This window comes from Varanus komodoensis, unplaced genomic scaffold (genome assembly GCF_004798865.1).
Source record: "Varanus komodoensis strain SLA01 unplaced genomic scaffold, ASM479886v1 scaffold77, whole genome shotgun sequence".
NCBI classification, from domain to species: Eukaryota; Metazoa; Chordata; class Lepidosauria; order Squamata; family Varanidae; genus Varanus; species Varanus komodoensis.
Window position 1 is genome coordinate 1,186,451 of NW_025336442.1, and position 15,387 is coordinate 1,201,837.

The following is a 15,387-nucleotide window of genomic DNA, read 5'->3' on the forward strand; positions in this document are numbered from 1 at the left end:
TCCTGGTCACAGGGGGCTAGCCAGCTGTGTGCTGGGGAGCCCATATGTAGGAGACGAGGGCAGAGCCCCCCCCCCACCAGCAGCGGGCGTACTGAAGCATCCCGGAGGCTGTCAGCACCAGCAGCCAGCACTTGCGTGGCCGTGCCTGTTCCCCCCAGTGGCTTGCAGGACAAGGCGCCCTGGCTGCCCCTTTGAGCAGCCGTGCCCCCTTCTTTTGCAGACCGTGGTGGGCACTGATATCGCAGAGCTGCTGCTGCAGGAGCACAAAACCGCGTGGCTGCCGGGCAAGCCACCGGTCGAGGCGAACCTGATTGACTTCACCAGCGAGGCTGTGGAGCAGGCGGAGGAGTCTGGGGAGGCGCAGCTGTCCTGCCTCACTGGCAGCCTCACTGCCGCCACCGACAGCCTCGAGAAGGAGACGGAGCGCTTCCGGGAGCTCCTGCTGTACGGCCGCAAAAAGGTGGGCATGCGGATTCCCTCCGCGGGCATGCTGGGGTGGTGGCAGGGGCGGGAAGCCATGTGCCTCGACGTGGCTGTGCAGAGGCAGGAGCCTCCCCCTGCCTGGCGCCTTCCAGAGGAGTCGGACTCGGCTCCCGTAATCCCCCAGCTGGGCTGGGGAGCAACACCAGCCCTTGAGAGGCCTCTAGAAGGCCCTGGCCCTTTCCCTCGTCCCCAGCTGCTGGCCCTTTAGGGAGTCTGTGTGACTTCTGTGCACTTGTCCCCATTCTAAAGGGCTGAAGTGCCTCTCTCAAGAGTCAGTGGTTCCAGCTCAACTGGGCTGGTACTTTTGGAATCTGGGCCTCCTCCTTACCTGTAGCTCCCACCCTGCCTGCTCTTGGCTGTGCGCACCAGAGGCATGTGGCCCTACAGAGCGGCTCTGAAATGGTGAAAGAGGTTCTCCCACTGTGTGAAGAGGCCTGAGACCTTCTCCTGAAATCTCTCCTCCTCCCATTTCCAACAGGACGCTCTGGAATCTGCCATGAAGCACGGGCTCTGGGGCCATGCTCTGCTGCTTGCCAGTAAGATGGACAGCAGGACCCATGCCAGAGTGATGACCAGGTAAAACAGAGCTGCTTTGCGCCTCCTGGTTGTTCGTTGGTACAGCTTACGAAGTGAGCTTCTGTCCAGGGAGAGCCAGAGCCTTTGCAAGAAATGTGTTCACCTTTAGAACAGGGGAGCACGGGGCAGAGGGCTGAATCGCCTCTCCAAGAAGCTCTTGGGGGCTGCCTTCCGGGGGCAGGTGGTGCTGAAGGCAGAAGAAACGGTACCAACTGGCCAGCATGTTTTCATTAAAGTACTCACTGCCTGTGACTAAGCCTTAGGAAAGACTTGCCTTTGTCTTGTCTTGTCTTGTCTTTTCTAGAACGGGGGAAGAAATGTACAGACCGGGGCGAACCACCAAATGAGTGGTGGCTGGGGGAACAGGGATGTCTGTACAGGGAACCCTGGAGGGCTGGAGGAGCTCTGGTGCTGCTCTTAGGATGCTGTGGGAGTCTAGTGTTATCCCACTGAAATTGGGATCCAGGCTCCTTTTCAGAACTTAGAACTGCTCTGCGTGTTCTCGCCTCACTAGATTTGCCAACAGCCTTCCCATCAACGACCCGCTGCAAACAGTGTACCAGCTGATGTCTGGCAGGATGCCCGCAGCATCCACGGTGAGTTCCAGAGGTGAACTGTTCTAAAGGCCCATCTGTGATTCTCCCCAGGCGGACATCTGCCTTGTGAACACAACACTCGTATTTGTTTCGTCACACTGCAGTCGCTAACCCTCTCGGCCTCTTCTCTTCTCTCTCTAGTGTTGTGGAGACGAAAAATGGGGTGATTGGAGACCCCACCTGGCCATGGTCCTGTCCAACTTGACGAATAACACAGACGTGGAGTCGAGAACAATCATCACCATGGGCGACACACTTGGTAACCTGTGAAGGCAGCCGGGGCACTTAGTCAGTCTCGGGACGGGGCGCTCCGCTGCCCTGATGAGGCTTAAATGGGGACATTAACTTAGAACTGTCGGGACCATGGTAATCGATGGTGAAAAATATGGCTGTTCGGTGTTGTTACATATCAAAAGATGTACATCATTTTTTCATGAGTGAGAAACTTGCCTGAAGTATTTTTTGTTTTCTTTTCTTGGTAGAAAGACAGGGTACAAATCAAACTGATAAAATCAAGGTACCAACCTACCAAAATCATAACATACAAAAGAAAAATCATATCAATTATTTTTTAAAAATTGCTTTCTCAGTTATTCCAAGAACTTTCTTTACTGAGCAACATAGCACTGGTTTCAAACTCCTCCTCCTCCTCCTCCAGGTACAGAACTTTTCAGCTTGAGGGCTGAATTCCATTTCAGAGTTCTCGGGGCAGCATTCCAGTGGTGAACAGAACTTGAGGCCAAAGAGATGGGGCCAAACCCACCAATATCTTTTAGCTTAGAGCTTTTCCTGCTAGCACCAGGGTGTTAGAAGAGGAATTTCAACCTTTTAAGAAAACGCTCTGCAAAAGCCAGGAAGCCAACAGGCAGTCCAGGATGGGAAGAAGGAGAGTAAAACGAGTCCCCTTTGTACCTGTGCAGAAGCAGCAGACTGCTGTTGTCCTACCTGGATCAGGTCTTCCAGTTGCCTTTTCAGCATTTCCTCTTTGCTTTTTGTGTTCTTCCGCAGTTTCAAAAGGCCTCCTGGATGCTGCACACTTCTGCTACTTGATGGCTCGAGTTGGATTTGGGGTGTACACAAAGAAAACAGCCAAGCTGGTGCTGATTGGCTCCAATCACAGGTACTGGCGTGTGTGGGGTGGGGGTGGGGAGTTTGCCACCAACACTGCCTCTGCCTTTGGCCCTGGCTACCTCAGGTGGGTGCCTGAGACTGAATTCAGTCCTCCTGAGGGTCATACCTGGCCTTTGATGGTCTTCAAATGGCCATGCCCCCTTTCCTGCAGCAGCCACCTGCTGGGTGATTTTCCAGCTTCCTTCCACCTTCCCTTCTCCCATTTTGCTTGCATGATGTCTGCACACTTGGCAGCATTGTTTTTCCAGGCACAAACGCATGGCTGCTTCCTTCGGCCTGCAGGCAAAGGCATTTTTATGCAGGCAGGCCTTTGCTGTTTATAACATTCTGTCAGTTTTAACAGGCTGAGTGCCATCCATTTCTTTGGCTGTTACAGCTGTGAAATGTGTTGTGTTTTAATTACAGTTTTGCTTTACAACTGGGATATGTGGTTGTCAGCTGCCTTGAGCCCCATTTTTTGAAACAGGAAGGCAAAGGGTAAAATAAGGAAATAAAAATACTCTGCAAATCGAGGAGCCACAAGGAATTCCAAGCCAGTTCTGGCCTTGCTGCAGTTGGTGCTTGGCCCTCCCCAACTGCCAGCTCTGAAAATGAAAGCAGGATGCTGACAGTAAAACCAGCTGGTAGAGGGGTTTGGAGAGTGTTGAGCCATATTCTGTCCCCCCCCCCACACACACACACCTCCCTCCCTCCCCAGATGGTCCTCAGGCCAGTGATGCAGACCTCCTTTCAGCCTAAAGGCCAAAATCCATTGCAGAGATGCACTTGGGAGCCACATTCTGGTTGTGAGCCAACAGCAAGAGAGGTGCAGGCCCATTCTGGGACCCCTGGAGTGCCAGATTAAACTGACAGACTTGTGTTTCTACACTGCCTTAATTGTAATTGTTAGCCACCATTGTAAGTCCTCAAAAGGACCCCCTCTCTTTTTTTTAAAAGAAGCTTTCTCCTTTTCCTTGCCTTAGCTTGCCCTTTTTAAAGTTTGCCACCAATGAAGCCATTCAAAGGACAGAAGCCTATGAATACGCGCAGTCACTGGGGACTCAGCCCTGCTGCCTGCCCAGCTTCCAGGTTTGAATCTCCTTTTTTCTTACCTCGCTGGGACAGAGATGGTCTGGGTGGGTGTTGCTCCCTGGGCACTGGGGCTGCAGCTGCCCTGTGGCCTGCTCCCAGCACGCAGCGACACGGTTGAGAGCAGCAGTGCCTCCCTGCAGTTGGGGAGCAGCCCCCAGTGCCAGAATGGATCTCGAGGATGCTCCGTGTTGGCACCCGTGCCAGCGAGGAGGGTCACCGGCTTCTGCCTCACCCCCCCAGGCTGCCACACCCCTGCAGGAGGACGTGAGGAAGAACACGAGGGGCAGGCAGAGGTGGTGACAAGCCACCGCAGGCAGGTCCCAGCTGGGCTGGGCTGTTGATGTGCGGAAAAGGCAGGGAGAGGTACAGACTAGGCCGAGAAGCAAAACATGCAGCCCCCCCCCCCCCAAAGCCACTTGTGGCAGTGCAGTGGAGCTCCCCAGGTGACTGAAAGCAGGCAAAGAAGGAATTCCCTTGCTAGCTCTAGCAAGGAAGTCCCCAGTTATGGGTAGGGGTGTGGGTCTGCCATGTGTGGCCCCCTGGCATCGCCTGAGGCAGTCCTCCAGGTCACCTGCACCCCCTGGGCTTGGCTCGTGGGGAGGCATCAGGTGAGACCAGGGTGCCTCACACATCTCGTCGGTCTGCGTCAGAGGACAAGTTGCTAAGCGGTGTTCGGAGCGGTGGTGCTCAGCTGTGCCACGGCTGCCTCGGTTATGCCCTGCTCGGTGACATCCCCAAGCTCTCTTGCATCCTGCAGGTCTTCAAGTTCCTCTACGCTTGCCGACTCGCTGAGATGGGGCTCTCTGCACAAGCGTTTCATTACTGCGAAGTGATAGCGAGAACCATCCTGAGGAATCCCCACTGCTACTCCCCTGTTCTGATTGGGCAGGTGATCCAGGTACAGCAGTCCTGGTTTTCTTGCAGTACTTTTAGCTTGCCTTCAGCCCCCAAAGTGCTTGGAGCAGTTTACAAAAGTTAGACAGTCCCTGGGTTTAAAATCCGGAAGTCACAAGATGGGGTGAGAGGAGGGGAGGGAAAAAAGCAATGCTGTCTCTGCAGTCTGTAGCAGCCAGGTTGGTGTCCCCGTGGCCATGATGTGTTTCCTGGGAGGCAGGGAGTACAGCCTCGGTGGCCTTAAGTTTGGCAGTGCCGCATGGCTAAACCGTTCTTTGGGGGTGATGCAGGCAGCCACCTTTCCTGGTACTGCCTGGCTGGTGGAGTGGGCTTAGCTTGGTGCAGAGCTCGTGCTTTGCAGGCCAACAGCCCCGAGTTTGATGCATGGCCGCATCTCCAGGGAGGGCTGGAAAAACACCTGCCCAGAACCCTGATGCCCTGTTGCTGTCAGCCTGGGCTAGAGGAACCCAGTGTTGGACTTCCAGTGTTCCTGCGGAGGTGTCCTTCGAGCACAACACAAGTTTCTCTTGTTTGTTTGTTTTTGAAGCCCTCAGCCTCTGGCTGCCCTGATCCTTTGCAAATTGGAAAAAGCATTCTCGGGAACGTTGGTGTGCTCTCCCTTCTCAAGTCATCTCCTCTCTCTTTCAACACTCTGCTTCTCAGATCTCCTCTCGGTTACGGCTCTTCGACCCTCAGAACAAAGAGAAACCAGAGCAAGAGCTATTTATTGAGCCTGATTGGTTACTGCAGCTCCGAATCTTGGATGGACAGATTAAGGTGAGTGTGTTGCCTGTCCAAAGCTGAGCACTGCCTTCCCAGCTGTAATGGTTCCTGGGTCAAGTCCATGTTGCTCAGTGTGGGGGACCACTTGCAGCCCAAGGGCCTGAAGCCCTTTTGGAGAAGCCCTGGGGGGCACTTTTGTGGGGCATATGGGGTTGAAGCAGAAGCGGGCACAGTCATGTGCATGCTCGGAGAGGGAAAAGAATCCCACCACATACGTACACTATGTGAGAGAGAGAAAAGGAGAGAGAGAACTTTCTTCTCTGCTACTTGGTTCTTTTCAGTGGGAGGTGCCAACACAATGCAGACGTGGGAATCAGGAATATATCTGTACGCTCCTCTGTGAGTGGCAGGCCGCGCCTGTCTGGGTCATGCGGGGGCTGCTCACTGCCTTTGGGTGCTGGTGCATGAGGTGTTCTTCCGCCATCCTGCAGCCCCTCTTCCTGTGGCGACCTGGGCTTCAGTGGGCTGGGAGCACATGAGAGGCACGCGCGCAGGCATGCGCTGTAGGGTGTGAGGGCCTTGGGAGGGAAACGAAAGGGCAGTGAGGGAACCAGTAAAATGAGGGAAACTGTTTTTTCAAGGAATGTTTGGGGAACAATGGCAAGGGGGAGACGACCCTATTCCTTCCGCAACTCTTCTGTCCCCGTCCCTGCCGGTTCTTCCCCGCGCCTTCGCATCTCTCCATATGCTGCCTGCACGAGAGGCTTTCAATCCGATCAGCATTTTGCAGACGTGTTCTCAAGGGTGGGAAGTGGCAACTGAAACCCACTGATTCTGCTTTCCTTCCAGGAGGGCGCTCTCACGTACCACACAGACAGGTCCACACCGCAGCAGCACGCCTGCTGCTCACCGGGCTCCGAAGTGGGCCGCATCAGTCCAAACGAGGGCACGGGTCCCAGCCAGGAAATGAACTCGGGCCCTGACAACCCACTCTTCGCCTCTTTGCTGCCTCCAAATATGGGACACCCAGTGCAGAGTGTCCAGCTGATGCCTTCAGGTGCATGTCCATTGATCTTGGTGGGGATGATAGAAACCTGGCTAGCCTCTGGAACAGGTCGAACTTGCCCCCCCAGTTCCATCCCCAGCTTCCCTTTGCACTCCAGCTTCCAGGCCTTGCTGGGAGGAGCATGCAGACAAGTTTGACTCCTTCCCTTTGATTTTATTTAGTATTTGAGTTTATATGCTGCATTCCACAAAAAGGTATCAGAGAGGTTAATATAAAATACAGTGGCATAAAAACAGTAACACGTGTAAGAACAGAAGTATCGCAGTTCAGATGTACTGGGAATCAAAGCATGCACTCCCCTGCATGCAGCTGGGTCACACTTTGGGGAGTGCAAGACAAGAAAACATCTAAATATGAGAACTGTGGTGGCTCGTTTAATGCCTGCAGGTAAAACATTCCAGAGGGTGAGTGCTGAGATGCAGAACTTAGGAGCAGCTTGGGAGCACGTGGGCCCCTCAGAAGGGCTTTGCTGATGATTGCAGGGCCAGGGCAGGGACCAAAGGGGTGCGACAGTCCCTACAGAAGCCTCATCCCAAACTTTTTAGGAACAAGGGTGTGGCCTTGGCAGCTGCAGGGAAAGCAGAGTTGGCCCTCATCCTGTCTATCCTGGGAGGGCATTCCAAAGTTGGAGGGGCCACTGCAGAGAGTGCCCTCTCCCTTGTCTTCCCCTGGTGGTAGTCAGAGAACGACCTCCTCTGGAGGTAGCTGCGCCCAGGCAGGACCACCCAGGAGGGAAGGCTTCAGGAGGTGCAACCCCCTGCCGTTCGCTTTAGGGCTGTAAAGGTGATGAGCAGCTCCTGGAGTCGAGCTTGGAGGTGAATGGGGAGCCAGTGGTGGATAAGAAAGAGAAGCAGAACCATTATACCAGCCTCCTGAAAGACCTGTTTTTTTCCTCTTCCAGCCCCATAGTTTTTTCTTTGCGCTGTACTTTTGGGTCGCAAACCTGTGGGCAGGATGTTCTTGTTTCTCTTGCCAGTAAGCTGCTCTGGGAAACTTTCTGGATGAGGAGTGGGATAAAAGCTTGGCAAATAAAATCCTCAACGATTGGCATCATGTGCATATCTATTGTAATGTGGAGAAGGGCCTTTTCTGTGGCAGTACCCCAGCTCTGGAACCTGCTCCCCAGAGAGGTGTGCCTGGTGCTGACACTTTATTCATAGAAACATAGAAATAGAGCGAGTCAGAAGGGGCCTCCCGGGCCATCTAGTCTGACCTCCGGCACCAGCCGGCTCCGCTCACAACATGCCCATCATGTGGACATCCAGCCTATCCTTGAACACCCGCACCAATGGGGCCTCAACCACCTCCCAGGGAAGCCCATTCCACACCCTCAGGGTCCCGACTGTCAAGAAGTGCTTCCTGGCACCCAAATTGAACCTTGGCTCCCTGAGCTTGGCTCCATTGGAGCGCGTTCTGCCTTCCTCTGCAGGGGAGAACAGGTCTCTACCCACCTCTGTGTGACACCCCCTCACATACCTGTATGTTGCCAACAGATCCCCTCTGAGTCTCCTCTTTTCCAGGCTGAAGAGACCCAGTTCCCTCAGTCTTGCCTCATACGGCTTCCCCTGCAAACTGGCCACCAACCTTGTGGCCCTTCGCTGCACCGATTCCAACCTGGCTATATCCTTCCTGTAATGAGGGGCCCATAACTATGCACAATACTCCAGTTGCAGGCGCACCAGAGTCGTGTAGAGTGGTAGTAATACCTCTCTTGATCTAGAAGCCACACTTCTGGCTATGCAATCAAGGGTGGTGTTCGCCCTCTTGACCACGGCATCACACTGCTGTCTCATGTTCAGCCTGCAGTCAACCAGCACCCCGAGGTCCCTTTCACAAGTGCTGCTCTCCAGCCACTTGTCACCTAACCTGTACTTTTGACACCTATTCCTATGCCCCACGTGCAAGACCTTGCACTTTTCCACATTGAACGCCATCCTGTTGTCTCCTGCCCACTTCCATAGTCTGTCCAGATCCTTCTGGATCTGGAGTATCTGCTCCTCAGTTGTGGCCACTGCTCCAGTTTTAGTGTCATCTGCGAATTTGATCAGCAGACTGTTCACCCCTTCTTCCATGTCATTAATGAAAAGATTAAACAGGATCGGCCCCAGGACAGAGCCCTGGGGGACCCCGCTTGTCCCTGGCCGCCATCCCGATGATTCCCCGCTAATGGTTACCTTCTGCTTTTGGTCAGTCAACCATGCCCTAATCCACTGGACAGTGCTTTGATGTATCCCAAAACTCCTCAGTTTCTCCACCAGGATGTCATGGGGCACTTTGTCAAAGGCCTTGCTGAAATCCAGGAAAACCGCATCCACTGCATCCCCTCCATCCAGCCACCTCGAAACCTTGTCATAGAATTCCACAAGGTTTGTCTGGCAGGACCTGTTTTCATTTCAACTCCAGGCCGAAGCCTTTTTATTCACCTAGCATTTTAATAGCTGAATGGTGTTTAGTGTACGTTTTTATATATTGAAGATTTTGTTTTATTGACTGTGATGATACAGTTTTTGTCTTTTGTAAGCCGTCCTTCTTAAAATATGGGATAAAAATGTTTTAAGTAAATAAATAAAAATCTCTCTCCTCTGTAGCTCCCCAGGCCATTCTTGACAGCTCAGCCACCACCGCATCATCTCCCCATCAAGAGTCCGCCGGTCCAGTTCCATTCTACCCCACAGCCCCTACCTCTGTGGGGCCTGGAACTGGCTTTCCAAACCCCTATGCAGCTGAACACAGCCCCGTGTATCCAGGGACAATGCCGCCCCCAGCAGGCCTGACACCTGAAGCCATCCAGCTTCAGCCACAGGAGCAGTTCAATCAGGAAGCAGGTATGCCCTTATTCGGCAATGGGGAAAGGATCCACACCATGTCTTTTTGTGAGGACAACCCCCTGGCAGGGGAGGGGAGGGGAGGGGAAGGGAAGGTTCTGGTAGCCACAGTGGGTTCCTTGCAGGAAAGTGGGCAGGGTAGAACCCTAATAAGCAATAGCTGGAATCAGAAAATGCAAGACTGCCCTTCAGGTTTTCCATCCCTTGCTGGAGCTGAGCTGGCACTGTCATGTGCTGTAGTCCTTTAGATTAGTCTGCCTTGCGTCTGGATCATGCCACGCTGACTGACTGTGAGGCCAGTGAACCACAGCCCCATGGGCCAAGTCCAGCCCTCCTGAGGTGCCTGATGACTATCCATTTGTGACATTAGCCAGTTGCATTTCCTATTTCTAGCCCTGGACTTTGCTGCAGCTCCTCCTATCTTCTTCCTAGGGCGTACTTTTTTAAACTGGGGACCTCTTGCAGGACAGATGAGTATCCCACTCTTTCAAGATGGGCTTTACTGGCTATTTGTCCTTAAAATCACAGGACATCCCAGTTCTTTGCAACCGGTTAGCTTTCTGCAAGTTTAGAGCCATTGATCAGTTGCTGCATGTCAGCAGTGCTGTAACGACAGCGTCTGTTTCCGTGTGCCTGCGAGCAGTGAAACTTGCTGCCCTGTTTTCTCTGTGTCAGCAGCGCAATGCAGCCTTCCGGAGTCTCCCTCTTGGAAATCCGTGCCTGAACCCAGAGAGGACGACTTCTATGGGAGGATGGCGAGCATGGTATCAGCCTTTCCCTTAACTCCCTCCCCTTCTCGGCACATCTGGGACACAGTCCCATGCAAGCTTAGGCAGGGAACAGGCCTGCAGTTGCCAGTACGCCCCAGTTAGCCGTGCTGGGAGTTGCAGGCTGTTTCCCTGTCTCAGCCTGCGCAGGATCACGCAGTGGACCCTGCAGCCATGTGTAACACCAGGGGACAGTTGCCTTTGTTTTTGCATTTGCCGTGGGAGCTCTGCCGCAGAGCCTGTCATGAGGGAGCCTGCCCGTCAGGGCTGGCACTGCACCACCTGCACTCTGGGCGACTGGGAGGCAGGGCTGGGACCAGACAGAGGAGGCCCGCCTTCCTGGCCTTGCTGCTCGGCGAGCCCCTGGGTGCTGGAGGAGCTGCCCGCCCCTTGCTGTTAGCGAGTTAGCTTCCCTTGTTCACTCACGTGTGGGCTTTCTGTCCACTCAGGGCCCAGGCCGGCAATCGAGAACTACCTCCCAGTCTTCAGCCCACATGGTACGCGGTGAAGTTACACTTACCTTCGCTACATTTCTCCTCCTCCTCCTCCTCACATTTCACTCTTTTCCCCCTCATAACTGCACGCTTCCATGTTTATTAGTCTTTCTTTCCCTTCCCCCCATACTCCCAGTTGGACCCCTTTGAAAAAGTTCTCTCTCGGGGCCAAATGTGACTTGATTGCTTGTGCAGGCGCAGGGCTTTGGGCAGCGGTCCCGGACCACCTCGGAATCCTCCGTGCATTCCGTTGGACGTGAGAGGCGGAATTCTGCAGCCCAGCAGCCCTCTCCACCGCCACCATCGATCCCGGAGGGGAAGGAAACCAAACAAGAAACCAGAAAGGAACCGGCACCACAAAAGGTAGGTCAAGTCTGGTGTGTTGATGAGAAATGTTTCCTCTTAGTTGTCCTAAGCGGCAGTGGGGAACACCATCGCTCCTGTTGCTGGTGGGGTCGTCTGTCCCTTGCCTCCACTCTCCTGGCAACATGACTCACTGCTTCCCTGTGCAGCAAGCGGAGGACTCGCCCTGCAGAGCAGCCCCTGGGATCCCCAGGTGAAGAGCTGCTGTTATGCGGAAGTGTTGGTGCGGCTCACTGTGCGCTGTCTCCCCGGAGCAGAGCAAGGGCACCAGTCCTCTGACCATGGACGGGACCTGCCTGAGGTTCAGGATGGCCACCCACCCTTCCCTTGGTCACTGATCGTTTGGTGTTTTACTGGCTTTTATGTAATTTCTCCCTCTTCTATGCCTCTTCTAGTATTTGGTTACTGGTAGCAAGATCTGCAAGCTATAATCATCTGGTACTTTTGTCCTGACTTTTGCCTTTGCATTCAGCCGCTGAGGGAATCTGTGCAGCTGAATTTGACCCATAGGTGTTTGGGCCTATGGCGCAAACAAGAACCAATCTGAAACTTTACAACTGTGTATTTTACACTGGCATCTAGGAGATGTGTTTGGGGGAAGAATAAGCTGAAGAACTTCTTTTTTTCTAGAGTGGGACAAGGTGGCTCAGCTGGCTGATGGGGAAAGGCCGGAATGAAGCTCACCTCCCTGATGATAAGAACAAATCCGTAAGTCCTCACAGATGACATGCACATGGTGGGCATGTCGTAAGCGGAGCCGGCTGGTGCTGGAGGTCAGACTAGATGGCCCGGGAGACCCCTTCTGACTCACTCTGTTTCTGTGCCCTGGTGCCTGTCTTGGCATCAGCCTGACCTCCCTTGGGGCTGCCTTTTAACCCCCTTTCATAATCAGAAAGGGGTGCATAGGCTAGTGCTGGCAAGTAACGGGGTGGGCGGGCAAGAAATTCCCCTTCCCACCTTAGCTAGACACTGACCTGAATCTCAGCCCTCTGCTGAACAAACTGGGTTCTTCACTGTACCCTGTAACCTCTGCACTCTTGTGTCACTAACCTAGATTGTTTGGGACGAAAAGAAACAACGGTGGGTCAACTTAGATGAACCAGAAGAAGAGGTAAACATTGTGCGGTGTGTTTCCTGGGCCAGTTTCCTTCAAGCCTTCGGGTGCTGACAATGTGCTAACCCCAGCCCTTACTCAGGGGGGCACCCCTGTCTTTGCCCAGCCTGTTTTGTAAAGAACAGCAAATCTGTCAGCACAGCCAGCATGGCTGTTGGGTTGGGTAGGTGGGTGGCAAGCCCCCCCCCCCCCGCCACACAGTTCCTGCTCTTTTCTCCTCCTGGCCCTTCTCAGCAATGCTGGCACACTCCACAGGTGACCTTGTGGGTGGGGGACTGGTTTCCTGGTCCTGCTGCAGGCCCTTTGGCATGGCTCTGATTTGGTGCATCCCAGCACAAAGCAGAGAGCAAACTGTCTATGCAATCTGGATTGAAGGCCCCTTTTCCTTCCAGAGCAAGCCTCCGCCTCCGCCCCCCACAGGGTTCCCCCAGGTTCCTCAGGCCACTCCCTCTGGGCCAGGAGGGCCTCCCAACGCCACCATCAACATGTTCTCCAGGAGAGCAGGTAACGGCACAGTCGTGGGCCTCCATCTGAACTCCAGAGCATGTCCTGCACTTGTCTGGGGTGGCCTTAGCAGGAGCCAGACCTGTGCTCTGTCTGGCAGCAGCCTGTCCAGGTTTGGGGCAAAGAGAGCCCTTCCAGGAGACCTGGAACTGGACGTGTCCAAAGGACAGGCTGCATTGGAGCTGCGGGCCCTCCCTGTACCCAGGGGAGGCGGCAGCCGCACTGCCCTTCGCCTGGGCCCTTGCACCAGCACCAGCTGCTGGCTGCTCTGATGCGGGAGGCTGCAGACGCTCCTCCGAGGCTTCCTCCTCGTGATGCTCTGAGAGCTGCAGTGGCCCAGCATGAAAGCACGCAAGGCAGCTGGAGCGCAGTTCAGTCTCGGAAAATACTTCATGGGCCATGTTCCAGCAGTGGATGGGACCAGAGGCCAAACGGGGAAGGGCCCTGAAGGGTGGGCGGCCCTGCTTGACTTGGCCCCGTGAGGCATGTGGCGGGTGGGTATGGCGCAAGAGCTGAGAAGCTGTGTAGCCACTTGGGTTTGGGGTTCGGGGGTGGGGCAGGGCATTTAGGGGCCACAGGGGGGATGGCTTTGGCCTGCTGAGCTGGGGTTTGGCACCTGTGCTGCAGAGCGGCCTGCGGTGCGGGTCTGGCCGTCCTGACTCCAGCAGCCGGTGGGTGCTTCCTCCCCTCGGTCTCTATAATTAGCCTCCACTGCAGAGTAATTTCTCTTCCCTCCCTGCCTGCCTCTTCCCAGCGGGAAACAGATCTCGATATGTCGACATCCTGAATCCCAGCGGGGCTAAACCGCCTGGGGCTGCCCCTGCCCCCTCCGACCTCTTTGCTCCACTGGCCCCGATGCCTGTCCCAGCAAACCTGTTTGTTCCAAACCCAGGTGAGCAAGGCCAAGCGAAGCGCCAAGCTGAGAAGGTGCGGGGAGAGGCCACGTCCCCTTCTGCTTGCCTTTCCAGAAAAGTTTGGGCTGGTCTGTGGTCCTTTCAAGGGGGGAGGGAGGGAGGGAGGGAGAAGTGTGACGCGCTGTGGTGAATTTTGTAAATTCCATGTAGTGCAAAGAGTTTAGTAGTTCAGCTGTTTTAATAGATTAGCATTTGGGGGGTCACAGCCCATCAGATGCTGTCAGTGGCCTTGGAGGGTCTGAGCCTTTGGGGCCACTTGAGCAGGGATTGGGCTTCAGAGTGAGTGTCCTGATGTTGTGGAGCAGGCTGCGAGGGGCCCCCCTTGTAGCGTGCAGAGAAACCCCAATCCACATCCAGTCCTGATGAACTGAATCAGATTCCTGGATCATCCCTCGCTCAGCGCGTGCTCCAAGTGACCTCTCACTTTCACTTTGCATGGGTCAGGTTTCCCCTTCCCACCCAGGGCCCCTCCCAATGTGTCAGGCCACAACTCCTACAAGGGGTTTCGACAGGGGCTGCGGTCCAGCGCATGGAGAGCGCCTGCTGTAAATATATCCCGAGCGGATGTTGTGTCCGCCTTGCAGCCCCTGAAAGAGCGGACAGGTGTGTGTAGGATCAGCTTTTCTTTAATTCTGACATTTCCTAGAATGGTTGTTGCAATGCTTGAACAGCAATGCTGCTTCTCCCTTGTTTAAGAGAAAAAATATCAACAGGCAGCAGTTTTCTGACAAATCACAGAAACAATCAAAGCAGCCTTCCCTATCCTGGTGCCCTTCAGACTGCAATTCCCATAATCCCCCAGGTGCTCAGAGTTTGTGTAGTTGTAGCCTGACACGGCCAGAGAGCACCCGAGTCGGGGAGGCAGCTCTGAGGTCCTGGGCGAGTGGCCTGTGCCAGGGGCCTGTTCTTCGACGAGACACTCCTTCGCTCTTGGGATGCGTTCCCCGGCACCCGGTGTGGGGCCCCAGCCCCCTGGTGTGCCTGTGCCTCCTGCCTGAAGGGGATGCAGCGGCTCCTGGGCTCACCGTGCTTGTGCTCTCTCCATCCAGCGCTGGAGCAGCAGCAACCTCTGGAGGGCGCTGTGCCGGAGGAGCAAGTTGCGCCAGGGAAGGAGCCCGGCCCTGGAGCAGCCACGGACGTTCCTGTGAGTTGGGCACTGTGAAGAGGGTGCGAGGCTAGGGAAGCCTCACGGCGGCCCACAGCAGCTCTGGCCCACCCCCCCACCCCACCCCACCCCACCCCACCCCCAACGACAAGCCATCCAAGGACTGTGCTTGACAGACACGCCACGCAGCCTTGAGATATTTTCCAAGGTCCCGACTGCGTAACAAAAATCCTGCTCAGCATTGTCTTTGGGGCAGAAGGAGATTTGGCAAAGGTGCGGGATGATAGGGGTATGTGTGGGGGGGAGACGGAGGGCCATGTGTGAGTGGGGAGCAGAGGGTGGAACAGACGAGAGAATGGGTGTGGTGTGCTTGTGAACTGTCTGAACCAGAACTGGTGTGTGGGGTCTTGGCCCTGTTTTGGCCTCTTCACCAGCATGAGGTCGGTGACTAGCTGCCCCCAAAGGAGCGCAGGCTCTCTGAAGAAATGCTTCCCTCATCATCCCTGTTTGATTGGACGGTAGCTCTGGGAAGCTCCAAAGTGCCTGAAGGAAACTCTTGTGGACTTGACCTTCGGCAGGACTTCCGTTTAGCAAAAGCTCTCGGACATGCTTCTTCCTTTTTCAGTCGTCTCTTCAACGCTCACCTGGGCCTCATTGCGCAACTGTTCATGTCTTTCTTTTAGTACCTAAATTCTGCCACGTTTCCACCCGCCTCTGAGCTCCCTCCGCCGAATCCAGAGGGGTCCCAGTCTGGCGAGGTA

General features: G+C 54.9%; 1 protein-coding gene across 7 annotated transcripts in view; it reads left to right on the forward strand.

Annotated features, from left to right (window-relative positions):
• The window catches only part of SEC16A (SEC16 homolog A, endoplasmic reticulum export factor), a 37,427-nt gene that overhangs the window by 17,339 nt on the left and 4,701 nt on the right, over positions 1 to 15,387 (forward strand). For 3 of the 7 annotated variants that reach the window (XM_044453154.1, XM_044453153.1, XM_044453158.1), the window contains 19 exons: positions 221 to 460; positions 962 to 1,059; positions 1,574 to 1,655; positions 1,797 to 1,914; positions 2,664 to 2,775; positions 3,749 to 3,854; positions 4,615 to 4,755; positions 5,415 to 5,528; positions 6,324 to 6,531; positions 9,129 to 9,365; positions 10,041 to 10,129; positions 10,582 to 10,629; positions 10,822 to 10,989; positions 11,620 to 11,697; positions 12,044 to 12,100; positions 12,496 to 12,607; positions 13,362 to 13,499; positions 14,571 to 14,665; positions 15,310 to 15,384. In XM_044453154.1, coding sequence (XP_044309089.1) covers positions 221 to 460; positions 962 to 1,059; positions 1,574 to 1,655; positions 1,797 to 1,914; positions 2,664 to 2,775; positions 3,749 to 3,854; positions 4,615 to 4,755; positions 5,415 to 5,528; positions 6,324 to 6,531; positions 9,129 to 9,365; positions 10,041 to 10,129; positions 10,582 to 10,629; positions 10,822 to 10,989; positions 11,620 to 11,697; positions 12,044 to 12,100; positions 12,496 to 12,607; positions 13,362 to 13,499; positions 14,571 to 14,665; positions 15,310 to 15,384 — 2,316 coding nt within the window. The remainder of the gene's footprint in view (positions 1 to 220; positions 461 to 961; positions 1,060 to 1,573; positions 1,656 to 1,796; positions 1,915 to 2,663; positions 2,776 to 3,748; positions 3,855 to 4,614; positions 4,756 to 5,414; positions 5,529 to 6,323; positions 6,532 to 9,128; positions 9,366 to 10,040; positions 10,130 to 10,581; positions 10,630 to 10,821; positions 10,990 to 11,619; positions 11,698 to 12,043; positions 12,101 to 12,495; positions 12,608 to 13,361; positions 13,500 to 14,570; positions 14,666 to 15,309; positions 15,385 to 15,387) is intronic. The other 4 variants (XM_044453155.1, XM_044453159.1, XM_044453156.1 and 1 more) reach the window with 4 other exon arrangements.